A 24,503-nucleotide genomic window follows, 5' to 3' on the forward strand; every position below is an offset into this window, starting at 1 on the left:
GGATTGGTTAGTTAAATTTCAGTAAAATGATTGGTTAAGGTATAGCTAAGCAAAACTCAGGTTTTACTATATAGTCTGCAGTCAATCAGGAAGTAAAGAGGGGGGGAATGGGAACAGGGACTGGGGGAATTAAAATCATGTTTTGCTAAAGGGGAAAATGGGAACAGGGGATGGGAACAGGAACAGGGACACAGACAAGGCTCTGACACTACAGAGCCTTGCCTGAGGCTATGTCTACATGTGCAATTGAACAACAAAACTTTTGTAGTTCAGAGGTGTTAACTTCCCCCTCCCCTCAAAAGAGAAAAGTTTTGTCGCAGCAAGTGCCATTGTGAATGGCGCATTGTTGGCAGAAGCACTCTCCTGCCGATAATGTGAACTCTGCTCATTGGGAGTGGGAGTATTTTGTCAGCAAAGGAGCTGACAAACAGTGGCTATCCTGCCCAACTTTTAGCAACATGGCAGTGCAGTGTACACATGGCCTTAGACGTTTTAGTGTTTTGTTTGATTTTGCTTGGTAATCTGCTTTGTTCTGTTGCTATCCCTTATGATCACTTAAAGCCTGCCTTTCAGTTAATAAACTTTTTTTTCCCACACTAAATCCAGTCTGTGCAATTCATAACAAGGGGGGGAAAGGGTGGGAAATTGTGCACATCTTCCTCCACATTGAGGGAGGGGGCAAATTTATGAGCTTATGTTGTACAGATTTCTCTACAGTGCAATACAATATTATTTAGGGTGTATTTTCCAGAGGGGAGCTGCACTTGAGTGCTGGGTGATTTCCTAGCTGAGTCTTCTCATAGACAGCTGTTTGCAGACTGTATGATTCTACAGTTGTGTGCTGCCAGAGGCTGCAGAGCCTAATTCAGCGAAACAGGGAGAGGGAACCCAGGCTAGTGGAGTAGGCAGGCTCAGTGAAATCCCAGTACACCAGGTGGCATCCCAAATGGGGGTGGGGGGTACAACCTGTCACAACATCTACTGGCTCATATCCGGTCAGTAACCTACCTCCACATGTTACTTTCTGTGGGCTCTCTGCCATGCGCTCGTTTGTCCAACTTTGCATGACTCCACGTTTTTTCCATCAGCACCCATAGCTGTCTGCAGAAATGTCCATCTGGATGTTAGAACAGCGTCTCTACAGAAAGTCTCTTCCCACACCTGGATGGCTCTGTCCTTGGATAGTAATTCATCAGTCATATACAGTGATTTGAATCAATTGCGTGGTCCATGGCTAGGGTTGCCAAGTATCTTTCTCTCTCTCTTTTTTTTTTTTAAACCAGAAAGTCCAGTCAAAGGGGATCTGCAGAGTTTCTTGTCAGATCTACTGACTGCACACCAAAAGTCTGGTTATCATGGGTGGGGGCAGGTGGGAGAGAGTCATCAACCCACGCCAGCCTATGCACACTCAGGGACACCTCCTATTTGTATCTTGTGGGCAGATAGTCTCCACGTTGGGGCTGCAGCTCCCATCCCATCCCCGGCGTAGAGAGAGCTCTGATGGGGAAGAGTGACGATTGAGTGACGAGAAATGCGATGGGACGAGAGAGGTGAAAGTGGGGGGAAGGGTCAGGGCATCAATGAAAGAGGCAGAGCAGGGGCTAGAGCCTATGGGGGGACAAGGTGGGGCAGGAGAAACTTCCAGCGCTCTTGCTGTAGTGTCCTGTTTTCAGAAATTAGAAAGTTGGCAACCACATGGCCAGTTAATGAAAGAATCCTAACAGCTCTACGCACCTCTGTACCAGGGCTTGATTCTTCCCTACATCTCACTGATAACACCAGTAGTGTCGCTTCATATGCGCTATTTCTGGAGGCATTCTGCATTACTGTGCAAGCTCAGAATTCATAGGCCCTGCAGATTTCTTGTCACTGCAGAATAATTGATTTTGGTGGGGAAGCACTGTAATTACACCTTTTGCCCACTAGGGGCTGCTGTGGCACCAAAAGAGAGGGCAGCTGGCTCACGGCTGGAGAAGAGGGAGGGGGTTAGAGGTTCTTTCTTCACAGCACTCTGTCCATGGGGCCAGGTGTGGGGGCAAGCGATATAGGGGGGGATGGACACAATGGGGCACATGGGGCTGCTGGGGCGGTGGTGGTCACAAGAGCCAGTGGGGCGACATTGAGCAAGGGGCTGAATGCAAGTGGGGATGCAGAGACCTATGGGGAGAGGATCAGAGGTGTCTGATTGAATGGGTGAGATCGGGGTGAAACAAGTGGAGGACGGATAGCTCAGTGGTTTGAGCACTGGCCTGCTAAACCCAGGGTTATAAGTTCAATCCTTGATGGGGCCATTTAGGGAACTGGGATAAAAATCTATCTGGGGATTAGTCCTGCTTTGAGTAGGGGGTTGGACTAAATGACCTGAGGTCCCTTCCAACCCTGATATTCTGAGGTTCTCCAACTCTCTATCACCCCCCTCCCCCACAAAAAAACAACCAACCCACCATTCCATACTTCTCCCAACAACTCTCAAAGTTCACTCCAGGCTCCTTCCCAGCAATTACTTCTCTCTCCCTGGCTCCCCCAAGCCTTTGCACCATGTCTGAGAGGCACGGGAAATACATTTCTACATTGGGGTTTCTATGAATTATTACTCAAAGTTCTGTGTTAATAGGTCTAGTAAGGAATCTATTTGTGAAAAATCACTCCCTGAATCTTTTTTAGTTGTTTGTACTGTTATAGACAGTTGCCAACAGGTATTTTGAAATAAATTACCAAAATAATTGAAATTAGCATAATTATATGGTATTATTTTGACAAATAAAATATGCAGAATTTTAAAATATGGTGTGCAAAATTTTGTTTTTTTGGCATAAAATGGGAAACTCTCTTTCTGCACCTGCCAGTCACATGGTTCATGAGGCCTCGTGTTCAGTTAGGCCTTAGAACATTTTGGTTGGTTCATCTTAAAGCTTTACACGTCACACAGGCTTTTCCCCATGACATCTGAAAAGCATCAGCTTGTTTAATAGCAAAGAAACACCTGGTTAGACAGACCTTTGTTACACATTAGGTACATAGTTCTTCATCGCATTTCTGTTTAAAGTAGACAGCATGAGCAGTTCCTGAGTCTTCTTTCAATCACACACACTGGGCTGTCCTGCCCCGCCCCTCAGCCCAATCCATGCTGAGAGAGGACTGCAAATCCCACCTCTAGATGTCACCCAGGAGTCACCCACAGCTGGAACCAGGGTAGGTGTGGTGGAAAGATCCTGGCTGGGTCCCATCTAGACAAGGAAGTGGGGTATGTGTCTTGGCTGCATCCTACCTAGATGGGGGGGGGGGGGGGGCAGGAGGGAAGGAGGGGGACAGAAAGAGAGAGACTTGGCTGGATCCCAGCTAGATGAGGGGAGGGGATATCCTAGGTGGATCCCAGCTAGAGGCAGGGGGTCCCTAATGGAGTAGGCTGTGACCATCTGCTCTAAAATCTCCCCACCTGTCTGCTCTTCCCCACACTGCTCTGCAAAGTCCTCTTCCCTGCCCCACAGTCTCTCTGCTGGGCATCATAGGGAGAGGACCACTCCCTGGTCTGCATCTGCTGGCGCTGTGCCAGGCCCATCGGCTGCCACAAGCCCCTCAGGCCCTGGCAGTGACACAAGGGTGTTGGTGTGAGTGACCTGGTGCCGGGTGAGGTTGCCCAACTGAGAAAATCATTTGCCACAATCAGCACAGCTGTACGGCTGCTCCCCGGTATGAATGTGTTGGTGTATTTTTAGGTGCGAGCTCTGTGCAAAGCTTTTGCCGTAGACAGTGCATTGGAATGGCCGCTCCCCAGTGTGCACAGTCTGATGTTTGGTCACTGCTTGGGCGCTGCTGAAGCTCTTGCCACAATTGGGACAGCTGTATGGCCGCTCCCTGGTGTGTGCGCGCTGGTGTGCTCTCAGGCTTGAGATATACTCAAAGCCCCTGCTGCAGTCAGCACAGCTGTATGGCCAGTCCCCCATGTGTGCGCGCTGGTGCATTCTCAGCTGTGAGATCTGTGCAAAGCCCTTCCCGCAGTCAGCACAATGGTGCGGCCGCTCCCTTGTATGTGTGCGCTTGTGTTTGGTCAGCACAGTGGCACTGATGAAACTCTTGCCACACTCATCACAGCTGTACGGCCGCTCCCCAGTGTGCGTGCGCTGGTGTATTCTCAGGGTTGAGTTGTGTGCAAAGCTCTTGCCACAGTTGGTGCACTGATACGGCCGCTCCCCAGTGTGTGTGCGCTCGTGTATTCTCAGGTGTCCGATCTGTGCAAAGCCCTTGCCACAGTCAGTACAGTGGTGTGGCTGCTCCCCGGTGTGCGTGCGCTGGTGTATTCTCAGGGTTGAGTTCTGTGCAAAGCTCTTGCCACAGTTGGTGCACTGATACGGCCGCTCCCCAGTGTGCGTGCGCTTGTGTATTCTCAAGTGTCCGATCTGTGCAAAGCCCTTGCCGCAGTCGGTACAGTGGTGTGGCTGCTCCCCGGTGTGCGTGCGCTGGTGTATTCTCAGGCTTGAGTTCTGTGCAAAGCCCTTGCCACAGTCAGCACAATGGTGTGGCTGCTCCCCTGTATGTGTGCGCTTGTGTTTGGTCAGCACAGTGGCACTGATGAAACTTTTGTCACACTCATCACAGCTGTACGGCCGCTCCCCAGTGTGTGTGCGCTGGTGTATTCTCAGGTGTCCGATCTGTGCAAAGCCCTTGCCACAGTCTGTGCAGCAATGTGGCTGCTCCCCAGTGTGCATGCGCTGGTGTATTCTCAGGGTTGAGTTGTGTGCAAAGCTCTTGCCACAGTTGGTGCACTGATACGGCCGCTCCCCAGTGTGTGTGCGCTCGTGTATTCTCAGGTGTCCGATTTGTGTAAAGCCCTTGCCGCAGTCGGTGCAGTGGTGTGGCCGCTCTCCGGTGTGCGTGAGCTGATGTATTCTCAGGGTTGAGTTCTGTGCAAAGCCCTTGCCACAGTTGGTGCACTGATACGGCCGCTCCCCGGTGTGGGTGCGCTGGTGCTGGGTCAGTGCAGAGGGGCTGCTGAACCTCTTGCCGCAGACAATGCAGTGATGTGGACACATGGGGAGTCTCTGGTGTGTAGCCAGGTCTGGTCTCTGGCTGAGTTTACCCCAGTGATGGACTGAGTCTTGTGCATGGATCCCTCTGTGGGCTGTTGGATCCTGCTTTCCTGCCGTGCTCTCCCCACACTCAGACTGTGTCCGCATTCCCCCCAGGATCCCGAGCCCTGCTGGAGAGAGCAGAGGCAATCCTGGTGTTAGCTCACGGTTAAGGTTACAGGTTTGTCAAGGATGGGAAAAATGTCACGGATGGAGCGATTTCCCCATTTCTCAGTGACTGTTTTTTGGATGGGTGCCTCACCCTGCAATGGCGGTGCCTGTCCCACAGGGCGGGACCAAACGCCTCACTCTGGGAATTGAGACCTGGCCTGCGGGGTTCCAGTGCCACTCAGATTTGCCCCTCCTTCCTGTCATCATGGTAGGAGGAGGAGGTCAAACTTCAGTGAACAGCCTTGCCACTCAGATCCACTCTAGCCTGCCCCAACCCCTCTGCACCAGGCTGGGGTCAGGGTTGCAGCACTGGGGGACCTGCTGGGCGGTTGGTGCCGCCTGGGCAGGGTGAGGAGGAGGAGGAATTGTTTTATTAAAAATCATGGAGCAGTCACAGTAAGTTTAGTGACCTGTGACTTTTACTAAATTTACAGTAACTGCTCTGTAATTTCTGACACGAAATGCCGTAACAAATCTGCAGCCTGACTCAGGGTGGTTGTACCCTATGTTGTTTGTACAGAGCCTGGTGCCTGTTCCCACGTACGCCATGCACCTCGTGAGTCTTGTTTTGTGCTTAAACTGTGGCCTGCCCGGGCAACAGGCAGCACCTGGAACATCCAGGATTTGGGCCCCTAAGTGCTAACGCAAGTGAAAATGGGTCCCTGGTTCATTTTCAGTCTGATTTTGGTTTTATTTCCATCAGAGGTTTTTATTTTCATAGAATCATAGATTAGGTTTGGAAGAGATCTCAGGAGTTCATCTAGTCCAATAGTTCTTGACTTTCTTTTTTCATGGACCTCTTGAAAATTCCTGAGGGTCTCGGTGGACCACTTAATGAACTTTCCAAATGTTGTTTGTGCCATTAGCTAACTATGGTAAGGCGCTTTGGATAAAAGCGCTGTATTAAAAAAAACAAAACCAAAAAAAAAAACCAACCACTATCTCGCTTGCATCCATATTAACTGCACACATAGCTCAGCTTTAAGATACTAAACAAATCTCTGAGTCAACTAGAAATATTCATTCTCTCATCACAAATATTAATACAATATTTTCTGATACTGAAAAGGAGAGTAAAAGCCATTCACTCAGGCTTACGCAATTTCTCTGAGATGTGTACTGTACATTTGATTAATACCTCACACACACAGAACAGTAAAAATAAATAATAAAGTGACACAAACAGCAAAACAAAAGCACAAACAAACAAGTGACAACACTGAAAATACACCTCTACCCCAATATAACGCGACCTGATAGAACACAAATTCGGATATAAAGCAATGCTCCAGGGAGGGCGGGGCTGCGCACTCTGGCGGATCAAAGCAAGTTTGATATAATGCGGTTTCACCTACAATGCGGTAAGATTTTTTGGCTCCTGAGAACAGCGTTCTATCGGGGTAGAGGTGTACAAAGGGAAGTCAAATATCAAGTGGTTGGTTATGGGTATTTTAAATGAGCGTTTAGGACCCACGCTGTGCAAATGCACCAGAGCCCTGTAGAAACAGGCAACGTTCTCCCGGTTTCACACTGTGTTGTGTGTGTCACCAACTCAAAACTCCCAGAGCACTCACTGAGTTTTTATAGGCTCTGGAGCACATTAACACATGGCTTGGAGTTTGCACACAGATCCCTGCTTCAAAGAACTTGCAAATAAGGTCTTTATTATACAAAACACCAAGCAGTAACCCCACCAAACTAGTGCTGCTTGCTACTTAGGAGTCAATGGGAATACTGTCAGGCTTAAAGGGAGCTATCCACAGACCACCTGAATGGAGCTCGCAGACCAATGGGAGCTTTGGGGGAGGTACCCACAGGCCAGAGCAGCATGGGGAGCCCTCTGCCCTCCCTCCCTCCGGGGCCCCAGGGACGTGGTGCCAGCCGCTTTCTGGAGTGGCGCGGGGCCAGGGCAATCAGGGAGCCTACCCTGGCTCCAGTGTGCTCCGCTGCCACCTCAGAGCCGCTCCAGGTAAGTGGTGTCGGGCCAGAGCCCACACCCCAAACCGCTCCTGCACTCCAACTCCCTGTCCTGAGCCCCCTGCCTGTACCTCAACCCCAAGCCTTGAGCCCCCTGCCGTACCCCATACTCCTCCTACACCCCAACCCCTTGCCTTGAGCCCCCTCCCTGCACCACTGCCCTGAGCCCCCTCCCGCACCCCAATCACCTTTCCGGAACCCCCTCGTGCACCCCACACCCCTCCTTTGCCCCAACCCCTTGCCCTGAGCCCCTTCCTGCACCCCGCATCTCCTCCCACATCCCAACCCCCTGCCCCAGACCTACACTCCTGGCCCTCCATACAATTTCCCCACCCAGATATGGCCCTTGGGCCAAAAAGTTTACCCACCCCTGGGTTAGATGGACACCTGTTAAGGATGATCTAGAAAGATAATACTTAGCCCTGCCTCACTTCAGGGGACTGGACTAGATGATCTACCAAGGTCCTTTCTAGGCCTACAATTTTATGATTCATAGATATCAAGGCCAGACAAGCTCATTTGACTCCAAACTCCATCTTGCTGCTGTGATTTTCCACACTAAGAACAAAGGGGCGCTTCCACGTGGCAGAGGGTATAAAAGGCCCTGGAAACCCCTCCATTTTGTCTTCATTCCTGCTTCCAATCCGTATCTCTGGAGTAACCTCTCTACAAGTGGAGTTTTGAACAAAGGACTGAATGACCCATCCATGCATTGGATGTAATTCCATCTAGCCTGAAACAAGCCTGAACCGAGAACTTTGCAATTGTTGTATGTATTTGATTCCATTTAACCAGTTTCAACTCATTTATATTTTTCTTTTTATGAATAAACCTTTAGATTTTAAAGGATTGGCAACAGCATGATTTGTGGGTGAAATCTGACTTGTATATTGACCTGTGTCTGGGGCTTGGTCCTTTGGGATCGGGACAACCTTTTTCTTTAACTGGGGACACTGGTTTTCATAATCATTTGTTCCTATAAGGCGTGCTACTGGTGGTGATACAAGGGAACTGGGCTATCTGAGGGAATTGCTTGTATGACTTCTGGTTAGCTAGTGGGGTGAAACCGAAATCCGCTCTGTGTGCCTTAGTAGTGAAGGACCCCCAGCCTTGGGCTGTGACTGCCCTGCTCTAACCAGGTCGTCCTGAATTGATACTCTCAGTTGTGTCACCCAAGAGCACCCCTTGTTACACTTCTACGTTAAGGAGCCCTCTGCTAGCAGCTGTGTAAATCAGAAGGGACTGGATTGTTATGATTTACCTGAGGAGGGGCTCTCAGGCCCTGAGCTTTCCCCGGAGTCCTCAGCATCCCAGATCCAGAGCTCTGCCTCCCCTAGCTCGATCCGGTGGATTAAGTCTGGTGTGGAATCTGAATAGCCTGTTTTGGGGGAAAGAATCTGTTTTTCACTAAAGTTTTGGGGGCAGGGAATCATTTATATGTTGGTGCAGCCCAGCACAACAGGGCCCAGATCTCAGTCAAGGTGTGTCTGCGCAGCACTGGGTGCGACGAGGCCCTGACCTCGGCCAGGTGTGTTCACACAGTACCTGGCACAGCAGGACACTGTTCTCAGTCGCTGCTTCAGAGGAAAGCCCAAGAGATCCCAAGTAGAAGAATAATGATATAAACTTTCCTTAGAGGAGATTTCTTCCCATCTCCCACCAGGCAAGTTTGGTTCATACTCTGAAGCTATGGAACCTTCTCAATTTGCTTTGGGGGCTGAGTCATGTGGCACAAGGTGGCTCCATTACACAGACCTATCAGTTCTTTTGCTTAGGATGCAGCATTGTTCGACTGTACGGTTGTTAAATTTATGACGTTCATTCTTTTGGGGGAGGTGTGGAGCTGTTACAAGCAGCAGGAGAGTTTTCTTCCTGCCTTATTTGTCTAGAGTTAGTTCTTGAGGCAGAGTTGCTGCCCTCCATGTCTGGGCTAGGATTCCTGGAAGCGGTTGTTGCTCATGTGCTGTTTGCCACCACCCCTGTTGCAGGACTGAGGTACATAATATGTTAGACTAAGATTAGATCCAGGCTCTGTAGCCCTGATTTTTCCTTTAAGAGGAAGCCAGCCTGAAAGGGGCTGACATTTGCCACCACATGGCAGCTGAGGAATCAAGGGAACCCATCAGAACTCATAGCTGTGAGTAAAAGAAGGGAAATTGGTCCTTACCCAAGGAAACAAGGGCCTGGTAATTCCTCAGCATCTGGTCCCGGTACAGCTGCTTCTCTGGCTGGGATAGGAGCTCCCACTCCTCCCGGGTGAAATACAGAGCGACGTCCTCAAACGCCACCTGGAGCTGCTGGCACAAGCGTTCCACACTCAGCACCTTCCGCCCCAGCCCCCAGCCCGGAGTCTCAGCAGGGGACGCGGTTTCTAGGGGAGCGACTCCCAGGGAGCCCCCCGCCCAGCACCTGTGACCCAGGGACACTCCCCCCCCAGCTCCCCCAGGGACCCGGGGCCCTGCTGGCCGGGACAGGAGTCGCCCTCGGCTCCCCACGGGGCTCTGGGCGGGGCGCTTGGAAGGGCCCGAACCCCAGGGCAGGGAACAGGCTCCGCCCCCGGCCTGTGCTCAGCCCCGCTCCCGCCCCGGCTCCGGCTCCTCTGCCCGGCCGGGGCCGCGCTCGGGGGAAGGGGCCGCGCCCGGCTCCGCGTGTCCGCCCGGCCAGGGGCCCCCAGCCCCGGGGGGGGCCCCAGCGCCGCTCCCCGGCCCCCGCGCTCCGGCTGCTGCAGCCCCCGGCCCCGGGGTCACTAGCGCGGGAGGGACCCGGGTCCCGGCCCCCCTCGGCTCGGCCCCCAGCCGGGACCAGCCAGTGCCCGGCCGGGGAGTCCCCGCCCCGCGTCCTACCTGCGCCGGCCCCGCTGCAGCCATCGCCGGGCTCGGCTCCGGCCCCGGCAGCGACTTCCCGCCCCGCGGCTGCTGCCTCCCCGGGGCCGCCTCTCGCCCGCTCCCCGCCCTGGGGCTGCAGCCGGGACCCGCCTGCGCACGGGCCGGGCTGGGACCCAGGGGGCCGGGCTGGCCCCGCTCCGCCCCGCCCCGCGCCTGCGCCTGCGCCGCCGGCTCCAGCAGCCGGGGGAGGCCCCAGCGCAGGGACCTTCTGGCCCAGCCCCCCGGGCCCCTGGGTCCCGAGTCCAGCCGCCGGGGGCGCTCGCGGCACCTGGAGCCCGGGCGGCAGAAGCCCGTAAGGGGGCAGCCCGGTCCTCGCCACTGGGCTGTGAGTAGGGCCGTGGGGAGTTGGCTACGGGGAGGGCTGGGAGCCCGGATTCCTGGGTTCTTTCCCAGCTCTCAGAGAGGAGCGAGGACCAGTGGGTACAAGAGGGCTCAGGCCAGGCTGCGCAGTAATGGTATGTCTACGTTTTGTCTTTCACAGGCACTTAAAAAAGCCCCCAAAGAAAGACACAAGTGGCAGTGTGAATGTGGCTTTGTCAGCAGGAGCGCCAGCACCGAGGCCAAAAGAGGGCATCCTGCCCATTGGGCCAGGCCTTCCACCCCCGATGGCCACAATAAATGGTCCAAGGTAAAACGCATCAAGAGTCTGCGGGATGCCAAGCACAGCTGGTGTAGCTGTATGTGCTACTTAGGCTGCACACAGCAGGCTCACACAAACAGAGCATGCTCAGTAACATTTGCTGAAGCCACTGCCCTTCACCCTGCCCTTATTAGCCATAAGATTCTGCTGACTGCTTTTTATGGGGGTTAACAAGGGGCAAATTGGAGGAGGGGAGTGGCCAGGGTCTGAGTAGGGTGTGAAAATTGACTGGTCAGGGGAGTCAAGCAGCTGGAGGCAGGGTTAAGGTAGGGGCTGAAGGCAAAATCAGGGATGCGGGGGAGGAGAGGGGGTAAGCCCAGGGGTGAGGTGGTGATGGAGGGCAAAACCCTGGCACAGGTGGGGGGGGGTAACAGTTGCCCCGATGGACTGAGACACCAGTGTTTGGCAAAAAATAGGGTAGGGGGAGGAGAGGGGCTTTTTTATTTCCCCTCGCACAGACTGGGCTTCCCAGGGCTGGGTTCTTAAAGGCATGGACGTTCCAATGTCTTGTCTTAAATGCACAGGTATCCCAATGCCAGGTCACTGCAGCTCCTCTTTGATGTAACTTACTGAGGTGCTGCAGCAAGAGACTTAATTCAGTGAAACCGGGCCTTCCCTACACCCCCCAGGCATTGGGATACCTGTGCACTTAAGAAAAGTCTGGAGGATGTCTGGGGAGCCCCAAGGAGGCAGTGGTGGCCAGGGATAATGGGGGCAATGCATGTGGAGCCTGGGGAGGCAGCTGCGTCAAGGAAAAGGGGGAGATGGGGCAGGGGCGGACTGGGGGAGGCAGTGGGAGCCAGGGGAAATGGGAAGATGAGGGGAATACAAGTGCAGTTCCCTGAAGCTGACAATATTTTATTTCATTTTTTCTAAAGGCCCTCACCCGGCAGCCTACTTCAATGGGCTTAAATCCAAGCACTTGAGCAGTTCCACTGATTTCAATGGGACGACTCACATGCTTATAACTGCAGCAAAGAATCCTGTGGCACCTTATAGACTAACAGACGTTTTGCAGCATGAGCTTTCGTGGGTGAATACCCACTTCTTCTTGCATCTGAAGAAGTGGGTATTCACCCACGAAAGCTCATGCTGCAAAACGTCTGTTAGTCTATAAGGTGCCACAGGATTCTTTGCTGCTTTTACAGATCCAGACTAACACGGCTACCCCTCTGATGCTTATAACTGAGCATATGCTTAAGAGTTTGCTGGATTGGGGCCTTAATGTTGGAATATATTATAATGAGTAATAATTAAGAACTGGAAAGTCACACTATTAAACTTTGTAACGTTAATAGCAAAAGTGGGTCCATTTTGAAGCTTCCATCCAAATTCAAGTTCCTAAACTTCAGATCCCAACCCAAGCCACTTCACAAGAGTGTTGGGATTTGAGTTCTGAAATGGCCCATCATAAAAATAAACCTGAGCTGTGAAGTTGAAATCTGCACCTAGATGTGATTTTCCTCAGGTTTCTGAGTGATTTGGATTCCGTGTCCTAGTTTGGGGTCCATCTCTAGTTAAAAGTGAACTGTAATGAGAAATTGGAATTGCAGGCAAGTTCAGACAGGTGACTGGAACATCCTGGCTCACTGGGCTGGGCACAGAGATTGAGCACAGAAATATGTTTTAATTTACATTCCAAAAATTATTTCAACCCACTCTCCTCCTGCCACGATTCCTGTCTTTCCAGCTTTGCTACTGATGCCCCCTGTTCAGCATTCTGTGACACCACAGATACCAGAAGAGAGACATCAGAGCCACCAGGAAGGTTAGCATGAGATTTCTGATACCTGTGATGCTCAAGAGAGCCACACTTTCCTTGTAAAGCCAGCAGAGAGAGCAGATTCAAATACAGAGGGAAAATAATTTTATATGGTTAAATTAGAACTGATTCCTGACATAATTATTGGGTGCTGATGTAACGCCGACAGACTGTTGTCAGCGGGCAGGGTTGAACTTAGGGCTTCTGGAGCTTAGTGCGTGAGCCTCTACCATGGGAATTAAAAGCTAATGGGCTGTTAGCTAAGGCTGTAGAGCAGACTCTTTAACTCTCTTTAAGCAGTCTCGGTGTCGCTAGAGGGGACAGAACAACACACCTTGGAGGTGTGTGGGTTACACTGATGTTATCACAAGAGCCCCCAAAAGATCATATCAAAGGTTTAGTTTGGAAATATCTCTGTTCTTCAAATTGACATAATACATCAGTGCGATCCAGAGCTGCTTCACGTGTAGTTCTCTTTTAGAACAGTCTGTCTGCTATTACGTAATTTAGTAAAACATGACTGACACTATGCCCCATATTCTTCAGAGAAATATTATTACACGATAATAGCATAACTGAGATGTATTTGATGTCAGAGGGGTTATGTGAGGTATCAGTGGAAAGGTTATGATTTACTGGATATGATTTTCCGATCGGTATCCATGTCTCATTTTGGTATCTGAAGTTAGTAATACTGACTGTGTATCAATTACAAGTGGGTTTTCACCTCGGGAACGCCCACCAGACAATGCAATCAGTCTGGATGGGCCATTAGGAAAAACACTAAGTCTTTGAAGATGCTAATGTCCCACCTTCCTGTAGACCCAGCAAACAGACTTTGAGTTGTGGCTGCGGAGTCATGTGATCATGTCACCTGATATGGGACTCCCAGATAAAATTAGTACTTTTCCACTGACCGGAGGTGGGTGTGGGGCTCACACTGGAAAACAAAGGATTCCGGCCGTATGTAAAATCTATTTAAGGCAAGAGAGTGACATAATCAGTGTTTGTTCTTCACTGAATCCCACTGCTGTGTGAAACAAAGACTGGTGGGAGGGGAGGGACAAGACAGGCTGAAGACAGGCTGGAAAGCGGTCCAGCCTGTGAAAGAAACATCGGACGTTTTAACCTGCAAGCAAGAGTTTTAAGTTGTCTTCAAGAACCTCTGCAATCTGCCCAAAATAAAATTTAGGGTGAGAAATGGATGCTTATAACCAGTTTCTTTAGCATATTGAGCTTAGCTTGCGTGTTTGTTTTATTTGCCAGGTAATCTGCTTCGATCTCTGTGCTATCCCTTATAACAACTCAAAATTGAGCTTTTGTAGTTAATAAACTTTGTTTTCTCTAAAACCAGTTTGTGAAATTCATACCTGGGGGGCAAAAGCCATGCATATCTCCCTCCACAATGAGGGAGGAGGTGAATTTCATGAGCTTCATGCCATATCGTTCTCGCTGCCAAGATGGTGTAATTTGGGGTTTACACTCCAGAGGGGTTGTGCACTTGAATGCTGGGCAATTCCTTAATTGAAGCCTTCGGAGGCAGAGCTGATTTCAGTGTCTGTCTCTTTCTGCAGCTGGGTGTGGCCCTGCCTGTCTGTGGGCTGAAGGAGGCTTGAGGGCCTGGCTCAGAAGGAATGGGTAAGGGAGCCCAGACAGGTGGAACAGGTGGGCTCAGTGGTACCCCAGTACATCAGGTGGGACCCGGGGGGGGGGAACCCGACACAATGACATCAAAAGTGGGTCTAGAAATCAAAACTCCTTTGTCTCGAGTACCAGCCCTGAACCCTGCAGCACACCACCAGAACCTTCACATTGTGCCCTTCCCTGCCACCGTCAGCCGTTACCAGTCACCTCTGCGCATCATCCATTTTAGTCGCCCAGAGGGTGTTAACTCAGATATGAAGCAGTTAGCTCAGGGGTAGGCAACCTATGGCACATGTGCCGAAGGCGGCACACGAGCTGATTTTCAGTGGCACTCACACGGCCCGGGTCCTGGTCACTGGTCCGGGGGGCTCTGCATTTTAATTTAATTTTAAATGAAGCGTCTTAAACAATTTTAAAACCTTATTTACTTTACATACAACAATACTTTAGTTCTATATTATAGACTTATAGAAATAGACCTTCTAAAAACATTAAAATGTATGACTGGCACGTGAAACCTTAAATTAGAGTGAATAAATGAAGACTCGCCACACCACTTCTGAAAGGTTGCCAACCCCTGAGTTAGCTTAACACAGGGGTCTCAAACATGCGGCCCGTGGGCCGCATGCGGCCCGCGGAGCTCTTCCCTGCGGCCCGCGGAGCTCCCCAGGGCCGCCCAGAGGGGGGGGCAAAGGGGGCAATTTGCCCCGGGCCCCGGGCTCCGCAGGGGCCCCCAAGAGAAAAGCGGAGGCTCCCGCCTCCGCCCCTCTCCTGGAGCCTTTCCCTCCCCCCCTTACCCCCCCCCTTACCCGAGCGCGTCTCCGTCCGAGCGCCTGAGCCCCGCCCCGATCCGAGCCGCGTGGGGAGGGGGCGGGGCTGGGAGCTCTGGGCTGAGCGCTGCGCTCGGCGTGGAGCTCACAGCCCCGCCCCCTCACCACGCGGCTCTGAGCGGGATGAAGCTCAGGCCTCGCCGGAGACGCGCTCGGGTAAGGGGGGGGGAAGCGGGAGCCGCCGGGGCTGGGCCGTGGGGGGGGGAAGGGAAGCGAGACCCACCGGGCCGGGCCGGGGGGAGGGGGAGGGGAGCAAGACCCGCCGGGGCCGGGCCGGGCCGGGCCGGGGGGGGGGGACGGGCAGCGAGACCCGCCGGGCCGGGGGTGGGGAAGGGAAGTGAGACCCGCCGGGGCCGGGCCGGGCCGGGGGGTGGGGGAGGGAAGCGAGACCCGCCGGGCCGGGGGGGGGGATGGGAAGCGAGACCCGCCGGGGCCGGGCTGGGCCGGGCCGGGGGGTGGGGGAGGGAAGCGAGACCCGCCGGGGCCGGGCCGGGCCGGGGGGTGGGGGAAGGGAAGCGAGACTCGCCGGGCCGGGGGGGGGGACGGGAAGCGAGACCCGCCGGGGCCGGGGCCGGGGCCGGGCCGGGGGGTGAGGGAGGGAAGCGAGACCCGCCGGGGCCGGGCCGGGCCGGGGTGTGGGGGAGGGAAGCGAGACCTGCCGGGGCGGGGCCGGGCCAGGGGGTGGGGGAGGGAAGCGAGACCCGCCGGGCCGGGGCCGGGCCGGGGGGGGGGAAGGGAAGCGAGACCCGCCGGGCCGGGCCGGGGGTGAGGAAGGGAAGCGAGACCCGCCGGGGCCGGGCCGGCCCGGGGGAGGGAAGCGGGACCGGCCGGGGCCGGGGTGGGAAGCGGGACCGGCCGGGGTGGGGAAAAGAGGGACCCGCCGCCGCCGAAGCGCAGCCCGGTCTTCGGTGGTGGGGGGCCCCTTCTGTTCCGGGACCCGCCGCCTAAGTGCCCCGCCGCCAAGCTACCAAACAGCTGTTGGTGGCGCTTAGCACTTTCCAGGAGGGAGGGGGGAGGAGCGGGGAGCCGCGCGCTTAGGGGAGGAGGTGGAGAAGAGACAGGGCAGGGGCGGGGCCTCATGGAAGGGGTGGATTGGGGGTGGGGCCAGGGGCAGCAAGGGGGCGTGTCAGTGATGCAGCCCTCGGGCCAATGCACTAGTCCTCATGCGGCCCTCGGGGTCATTTGAGTTTGAGACCCCTGGCTTAACACCACCATGTTGTCAGTTCAGTATATATAAATATATATATAAATATATATATGTAAATATAGTTCATTAACCAATAGGTAAATATGCAAAATGACTTTTTTCTACGTATCCATTGACACTGGCATGAAGGTGACTTCGCTAGCTCAGCCTTGCCATTTCAGTGACTGGTTCTAGAGACAGAGAGGGAGTTCACTCAGGTGATTCACTCAAGGTGCTGTGATCACCCAGAGAACAGGCAGATGGCTGATTTCTCAGCTGTTGCCCAACACCCAACTTTTGTCACATTCACCACCTTTTTCATGCAGACATTTTGACTTCAGGAATGACATTCTGAACAACATGGGACATTTTATATCATTTTTGCTGGGTAGTGCAGCCTGGTCACTGCTGGGCAAAACTGGCCTGGGCCAATCAGTAAATGACCTGTACTCATGGCAAAAGCTTGGAACATCCAACCAGGATATGAGTTGCGTCCATTCTCATTGTCCAAGGATCCAGGATGTAATCCAGACATGGGACGGGGAAGGGGGTAATGTCACCGCCTGCCCTGTAAGCTGGGGTGCCCAGTAATGTTTTGTTGCTGTAGCTCCCAACCCAGCCCGGCGGCCCACACACAAACAGCTTCCAGCACTCCGGTCTTACCCCGAGTGTCTGTGTGTAGCTGCTGCCCGCCAGCCACGCTCAGCTCACACTCTGGCTTTCACAGCCTTGGTTATTACTCCAGGGTGACCCCAACACACACACAGTCCCAGATTTCCCCCCAAAAATGTGTAGCCTGTATTGTCCAGCCTTTTCCTGGACAATCCTGATACAATAGGTCCATTGCCCCTCCAAGGGGATCAAGATATAACAGTTTCCCACCCCAAATAGAGATACCCACACAGGTCACAATACTGGACTCATTTCAATTAAAGAAGAAAACAAATTTATTTAAATCACAAAGGTAGATTTCAAGTGAGTACAAGTGATGAGGCATCAAAGTCAGAAATGGTTGCAAGAAAAAAAAAAAAGATAAAAACACTTCCTAGTACTAAACTGAACAAACTAGACTTGGGGCGAAGTGAAGTCCCTTAGCACAGGTTTCCAGTAGCATTGCTGACCAAGTTTTCAGGTCAGGATCAGTTCCTGAGGTCCAACAGCTGCTTTTCTTTTCTTCTTTTTGTCCTCTTAGGTGATAACAAGAGATGAACAGGGAGAAATAATGAGGTGTTTTTGCCCCTCTCTTTTATAGTTCAATCTCCCTTTGAAATGCCTTTTTTTTTTTTTAAGTGACCCCTAGACAAAGTTTTCAGCTGAGTGGGGAGACGTGAACTTTGGTGGCAAAGAGGTTTCATGCTGTTGTTTTCTAAATGCAGGTCTGTTTGTTCCTGATTGCCTCCCTTTCCAAAGAATGGCTACCTGATAGGTGATGGCCCCTCAGCTTTGAGGACACCTTGGCTGGAAGTGTTAACTTCTTTGTTTTTGAGAAACACTTTTATCCACGCCCCAGACGTGTCTGGTAAACACCCTTCAGTTGTGATTTCCGCTTAGACATAGTAGCTGACTGGTATTTTGAAATAAATCACCAAAATAATGGAAGCTAGCATGATTATAGTGTGTTATACTGACAAATAAAATATGCAGAATTTTTAAATAGGGTTTGCAGCATGTTTAATCTTTTAGCACAGCATTCCCCAAGGAGTAATGCAAAAGTCTCTGTGTGCACCTGCCAGTCACACAGTTCATCAGGCCTCATGGTCAGTTAGGCGTTAGAACATTTTGGTTGGTTTATCTGAGAGATTTACACTTCACGTTGGCTTTTCCCTATGCCATCCGAATGCATCAGCTCCTTTAATAGCAAAGACACACCTGGTTAGACAGACCTTTGTTACAGAGTGGGTACGTAGTTCAACTTTCTTCATCACATTTGAATTTAAAGTAGACGGCATGAGCAGTTCCTGAGTTGTCTTTAAATCTCATGCACCAGGCTGTCCTACCCTGGCCCCTCAGAGCAATCCACACTGAGACAGGAATGCAAATCCCAGCTCCAGATGTCCCCTAAGAGTCACCCCCTGGCTGAAACCGAGGTAGGAGTGGGGGGAAGTTCCTGACACAGTCCCATCTAGATGGGGGGGGGGTTGTCCTGGCTGCCTCACAGCTAGATGTGTGTGTGAGGGGGAGCAGAGGGGAATACAGACACGCAGCTAGAGGCAGGGGGTCCCTCATGGAGTAGGCTGTGACCATCTGCTCTAAAATCCCCCCACCTGTCTGCTCTTCCCCACACTGCTCGGCCAAGTCCCCTTCCCTGCCCCACACAGTCTCTCTGCTGGGCATCATGGGGACGGGACCACTCCCTGGGCTCCCCACTGGCTGCCAGAAGCCCGTCAAGCCCTAGCGGTGGCAGAGGGGCGTTGGTGAGTCAACTGGTGCCAGGTGAGGTTGCTCAATTGAGCAAAGCGTTTGCCAATCAGCACAGCTGTATGGCCGCTCCCTGCTGTGAACGCGCTGGTGTATTCTCAGCTGTGAGCTCTGTGCAAGCTCTTGCCGCGGTCAGTGCATTGGAATGGCCGGCCGTGGTGTGCGTGCGCTGAGGCCTCATCAGTGCATTGGTGCCGCTGAAGCTCTTGCTGCAATTGTGATAGCTGTATGGCCGCTCCCTGGTGTGTGTGCGCTGGTGTGCGCTCAGGTATGAGATTATGCACTGGTGCTGGGTCAGCTTGTTGGCATTGCTGAACCTCTTACCACAGTTTGCACAGCGCTGCGGCCGCTCCCCAGTGCGCGTATGTGTTGGTGGTTTGTCAGCGTATTGGCTTTGCTGAAGCTCTTGCTGCAATCGTCACAGCGATGCGGCCGCTCCCGTGTGCATGCGCTGGTGTTTTCTCAGGTGTCCGATCTGTGAAAAGTCCTTTCCACAGTCAGCACAGTGGTACGGCCGCTCCCCGGTGTGTGTGCGCTGGTGTATTCTCAGGCTTGAGCTCTCTGCAAAGCTCTTGCCGCAGTTGGTGCAGCAGTACGGCCGCTCCCCAGTATGCGTGCGCTGATGTATTCTCAGCTTTGAGTTCTCTGCAAAGCTCTTCCCACAGCTGATGCAGCAGTATGGCCGCTCCCCACTGTGCGTGCGTTGATGTATTCTCAGGTGTGCGATCTGTGCAAAGCCCTTGTCGCAGTCGGCACAGCGATATGGCCGCTCCCCAGTGTGGGTGCGCTGGTGTATTCTCAGATATGCCATCTGTGCAAAATCCTTGCCGCAGTCAGCACAGTGGTGTGGCAGCTCTCCAGTGTGTGTGCGTTGATGTCTTCTCAGGTGTGCGATTTGTGCAAAGCTCTTGTCGCAGTCAGCACAGCTGTACGGCCGCTCCCCGTTGTGCGTGCGCTGGTGTATTCTCAGGTGTGCAATCTCTGCAAAGTCCTTGCCGCAGTCAGTGCAGTGGTACGGCCGCTCCCTTGTGTGCGTGCGCTGGTGTGTTCTCAGGCTTGAGCTGTGTGCAAATCTCTTGCCACAGTTGGGGCAGCAGCGCGGCCGCTCTCCGGTGTGCATGCGCTGGTGTATTCTCAGGTATGCAATCTGTGCAAAACCCTTGTCGCAGTCAGAGCAACGGTACGGCCGCTCCCCTGTGTGCGTGCGCTGATGTATTCTCAGCTTTGAGCTCTCTGCAAAGCCCTTGTTGCAGTCAGAGCAACGGTATGGCTGCTCCCCGGCATGTGTGCGCTGGTGCTGGGTCAGTGCGGAGGGGTTGCTGAACCTCTTGCCGCAGTCAATGCAGTGATGAGGACCCCGGCCCATGGGGAGTCTCTGGTGTGTAGCCACATCTGGTCTCTGGCTGAGTTTACCCTGGGGATGGACTGCGTCCTGTGCATGGCTCCCTCTGTGAGCCGTGGGATCCTGCTTTCCTGCCGCGCTTTCCCCACATTCAGCCTGTGCCCTCTTTCCTCCTGTGATCCCGTGCCCTGCTGGAGAGAGCAGAGGCAATCCCCGTGTTAGCTCAGGGTTAAACTACACGTTCAACAAAGATGGAAAAATGTCACAGATGGGACGATTTCCCCATTTCTTTGTGATGGTTTGTTTTTTGGATGGGTGCCTCACCCTGCAATGGCAGCTCCTATCCCACAGGGCTGGACCCAACACCTTGCTCTGGACATTGAGACCTGGCCTGCAGGGTTCCAGTGCCACTCAGATATGCCCCCGCAACCAGTCATGATGGTGGGGGAGGTAGGCCAAACTTCAGTGGATGGCATTGCCATCCAGATCCACTGAGGCCCACCCCAACCCCTCTGCACCAGGCTGGGGTTAGGGTTGCAGTGCTGGGGGAAGGTGCTTCTTTGGGCGGCTAGTGCCTCTTGGGCAGGGCGAGGAGGGCAGGTTTTATTAAAAATCATGGAGCTGTCACAGTAAATTTAAGGACCTGTGACGTTTACTAAACTTATATAACTGCTCTGTAATTTCTGATACAAAATGCCGCGACAAATCTGCAGCTTGACTAAGGGTGGTTCTACCCAATGTTGTTTGTGCAGCACCTAGCACCTGCTCCCATGGGTATCGTTTTATGCTTAAATTGTAGCCTGCCCAGGATACAGGCAGTGCCTCGCACAACTGGGCCCTGGTTTTGTTTTCAAACAGATTTTGTTTTTATTTCAATCAGAGGGGTTTATTTACAGTTTTCACCATAAAGGTAGCAGTGATCGGTTGACTAACATAGTGAACATCATTGTCAATGGGGTAGGATCTGAGCCTAAAATAAGAAAATAAATAGTTATGAATTACTTAGACAAGTTAGATGTCTTCAAGTCGGCAGGGCCTGATGAAATACACCCTAGAATACTTAAGGAACTGGATGACGAGATCTCTGACCATTAGTGATGATCTCTGAGAACTTGTGGAGGATGGTAGAGAGACCTGAGGACTGGAAATATACTACCTAGCTATAGGCAAGGGAATAAGGACAACTCAGGGAATTATAGACCAGATAGCTTAACTTCAGTACCTGGAAAGATAATGGACCAAGTAATCAAACATTCTATTTGTGAGCACCCAGAAGGAAATAAAGTAAGAGCTAACAGTCAGCATGGATTTGCCAATAACAAATTATGTCAAACCAACCTGATATCCTTCTTTGGCAGGTAGCAAGCCTTGTGGATAGGGGAGATGCAATAAATGTCTCATATCTTGACTTTAGTAAAGCTTTTGATACTGTTTTACATGACCTTCTCGTAAACAAAGTAGAGAAATATAGGCTAGGCAAAGCTACTATTGTTGGGAGCAGAGAGAGCGTGTGTGTGTGTGTGTGTGTGTGTGTGTGTGTGTGTGTGTGTGTGTGTGTGTGTGTGTGTAAAACACATACACACACACCCATCCATGTAATATGTTACAGGCTTGTGACAAAGTGGGGATTTCCCCTTGTTATGTTGTAGGTAAGTCTTACTGTTGAGCCTATGTGAGTTTTACCATTTTGCATGAATGATATGTGCCTTGGTTTCCCTGTGTGCTGCACCAATATCTCGGTGGTGGGAATAGGGGTGTGTGACTTTGGCTAAGCCCTCTGGGGCAGGTAAGGCTGCTCCAGCTGTCTGCATGTATGCTATAACCGGTGCCCTTTGTAACCTGAGACCCAGGAGGGGGATACAACCAGGTGATGACCAAGTGACACTCTGCCCAGGAAGTGAGACAAAGACAAGGAAAAGACACAAGGGGTGGGGTCGGAGGTCCAGTTGCTGGGAGTCTGCTTTGGGGGACTGGAAGAGGGGGAGTCCAAAGCTTCTGGCCCAGGACTCCCCTAGATGGACTTGGCTGAAAGTCACTGATTTCTGTGCTAACAAGTTCTGTCCTATGCTATGTTCCTGTCAGCTAATAAACCTTCTGTTTTACTGGCTGGCTGAGAGTCACATCTGACTGCAGAGCTGGGGTGCAAGGCCCTCTGGCTTCCCCAGGAGCCCTGCCCAGGCGGACTCGCCGTGGGAAGCACACAGTGTGGAAGGGGATGTTGAATGCTCCGAGGTCAAACCAGGAAGGTTGAAGCTGTGCAAGCTTCTTGCCCTGGAGACGCTATGCTCAGAGAAGGAGGCTCCCCCAGAGTCCTGACTGGCTTCATACTGAGTAGTTCCAGAGCACTGGCCCGGTGACTCCGTGACAACTAGTGGCAGGAGTGGGATAAACTGCACCCCGTGGACAGAGCATCCTGTAGTGAGTGACTGGGGAGTAGTCTGTGGAAGCAGGGAAAGAATTAACAAGGATTTGAAGGGATCTTAATGCATGTCAGTTAGTTAGCATGAGTTAGGCTAACTGTGACCCTAATGACGTGAGATTTATAGAAGCGAAGATAGTGTGAGGCAGAGAATAAACTGTGTGAAAAGTTATTACGACCTTGCAATGATAACCAAATATTTTTCTAGTAGTGAGACAAATAAGATAGCAGAAAGGCTTATGTATAAACAAATGCAATTGTTTCTCTTTACTGTCTGTATTATTGTTAGTTATTGTCTGTAACAAAGGTATAAATGCTCGCTGTAATTGTTTACCAATTGAGAGAGACCTGTCCGGGACAAGGGGCAACCCTGTTTCCTAGGACACTCCCTCCCTCTATTGTAATTACTAGAGAAAGAATAAAGTATTTGATTTTGCTGCACCCAAACAAAAAGCGAGAACTGAGTTTTTCTCCGACAAGTCGAATGAAGGGGGATTAGCGAGAGACGGGCATGCTGAAGGCTCTGAGAGGTGCGGTTCCAGGAGGCGGAGGAGCCTATGGCTTTACCCCGAGAGAGAGTGGACCCCCGAGAAGGTCTGTCGCACTGAAGGGGTTCCTCCCTGGGATCGCGAGGGGCTGAGAGAGCACAGGCCTGTGAGTCCATGACCAAAGAAGGGCACAGTGGAGCCCAGTGTAATGACTGATATCTTAGAAAACATGTTTGAGAGACATGTACAGCTGTACAAGCCTAATGCCAGTAAAAAGCAAACGGCTATAGTGTGGCTGTTGTGGGAAGCTGTAAAAAAGTCAATAGCACGTAAGGGGGAAATCTGTGCGGAGTTACAAATATTACAAGAGAACAGACACTTTCAACCACACTTCCCTAGTTACAAACTATAGAAATGATCTCTGAAATACTAAGACTTGCCAGGAAAATTTGGAGTGGGAAGTGAGGCAGGCACAGATCATGCAAACTCAGTTAGAACAAATGGGGAAACAAAACAGGGAATTGGAAAAGAGAATGGTGGATTGGGAAAAGATTAAGGCAGACAAAGATAAATTAGACCATCAAGTGGAAGGTATGAAAGGGTTAATTCGAGCCCCAGAAAGGAGTAGATGTGATTCGGAATATTGCTTGGAGGTATTTGAAACTGAGGGGAGCAGATATGGATAAGTGGAATGGAAGATGCACAGATGACAGGAAAAATGTATCATACAGTAGAAAGCTATACCCAGAGAGAGAGGAGGATCTTTGTGGTAGAGAACAAATACTTCAGATAGATCCGGCAGCTGAGCCAGTAATATTGGGGACTCCTTTTTTTTAAGAGGAATCGGTTCGTTTTGGATTTAACTAATGCAGTTCTGTGGCTTGTGCCCGGCTGGATGGAAAGCGTCCTGACAGCAGGGTACATTCCAAGAATCTGGGCTGCAGAAGCAGTGAAGGAGATTATACTGGATCAACAGGATGTGGGTAAAGGAGTTTCCTGATGTATGGATTAGGAATAAAGCCAAATATGGTAAAAATCAAAGCATGTGTTAAAATCCTGGGGGACAGCGTGCCACCGCAGAGACAATATAAATATCCTGTGCAAGCAGAGGCAGGAATTCAGAAAATAATTGAATCATTAGAACAACAGGGAGTGATTGAAAAAGGGAATTCTGCATACAATGGCCCAATTTGGCCCGTATTAAAATCCGCAGGAGACTGGAGCTAACATTGGATTTTAATAAAGCTACTTGCCCATGGCACCAATAGTAACAGATCTACTTCAAGTGATGGCAAGAATACAAGGGTTCTCTGTCATAGATTTGGCAAATTGTTTTCTCACTATCCCATTGCATCCCGATTCTTGGGCCTGCTTTGCGTTGCCTTTTAAGGGACAACGGGACTTATTTAAAAATTCCGCAGGGCCGACACTGCGCTCTGGCTATTGCGCACCGACATGCGGTGTGAATGCTGGATCATTTATCCAAAAAGGATCGGGAGAATGTCACCTCATATGTAGACGACATATTCGGGGATGGGGGGGGACAGGGACTGAGGTGACTGAGCGGACTAAGAAAGTGTCGAAACTCATCCAGGAAACGGGTTTCAAGGCTAATAAAGAGAAAGCCCAACTAGTACAGAGGAGAGTGAATTATTTGGGGGTGACCCTAGGGGAA

General features: G+C 51.8%; 1 protein-coding gene, 1 long non-coding RNA gene and 1 pseudogene across 7 annotated transcripts; 1 reads left to right on the forward strand and 2 right to left on the reverse strand.

Moving 5' to 3' along the window:
• Window positions 1–2,607: 2,607 nt before the first annotated feature.
• On the reverse strand, window positions 2,608–10,100 carry LOC123368310 (gastrula zinc finger protein XlCGF57.1-like). 6 transcript variants are annotated; one of them, XM_045013026.1, is made up of 5 exons: window positions 10,058–10,097; window positions 9,382–9,511; window positions 8,476–8,592; window positions 4,118–5,197; window positions 2,608–4,015 (listed from the first exon to the last, which is right to left on the reverse strand). In XM_045013026.1, the coding sequence occupies exons 1-5, from the start codon at window positions 10,079–10,081 to the stop codon at window positions 3,651–3,653; spliced, it is 1,716 nt and encodes a 571-aa protein (XP_044868961.1). In that variant the 5' UTR covers window positions 10,082–10,097; the 3' UTR covers window positions 2,608–3,650. The 6 variants fall into 6 exon arrangements, with proteins under 6 accessions (XP_044868961.1, XP_044868959.1, XP_044868960.1 ...); XM_045013024.1 differs by having other exon boundaries at window positions 2,608–5,197; window positions 9,382–9,508; window positions 10,058–10,100; XM_045013025.1 differs by having other exon boundaries at window positions 2,608–5,194.
• A 221-nt stretch (window positions 10,101–10,321) lies between these two features.
• LOC123368386 lies at window positions 10,322–13,812 on the forward strand. Its single transcript, XR_006578755.1, has 3 exons — window positions 10,322–10,424; window positions 10,581–10,727; window positions 12,430–13,812. It is a non-coding gene; the product is annotated as an uncharacterized LOC123368386 (long non-coding RNA).
• A 3,278-nt stretch (window positions 13,813–17,090) lies between these two features.
• LOC123369100 overlaps window positions 17,091–24,503 on the reverse strand; it is a 35,411-nt pseudogene continuing 27,998 nt past the window's right edge.

Source organism: Mauremys mutica, chromosome 4, assembly GCF_020497125.1.
Source record: "Mauremys mutica isolate MM-2020 ecotype Southern chromosome 4, ASM2049712v1, whole genome shotgun sequence".
In the NCBI taxonomy this organism is placed as follows: domain Eukaryota; kingdom Metazoa; phylum Chordata; order Testudines; family Geoemydidae; genus Mauremys; species Mauremys mutica.

What these genes read in the sequence shown, in the direction of transcription:
- LOC123368310 (XM_045013023.1), bottom strand. Translation starts at nt 10,081, where the DNA reads ATGGCTGCAGCGGGGCCGGCGCAG. An exon ending in CCAGGCCCTTGTTTCCTTGG is followed by an intron (nt 8,593 to 9,381) that starts GTAAGGACCAAT and finishes CCCCCAAAACAG; the next exon opens with GCTATTCAGATTCCACACCA. An exon ending in GCCTGAGAGCCCCTCCTCAG is followed by an intron (nt 5,198 to 8,475) that starts GTAAATCATAAC and finishes TGCTCTCTCCAG; the next exon opens with CAGGGCTCGGGATCCTGGGG.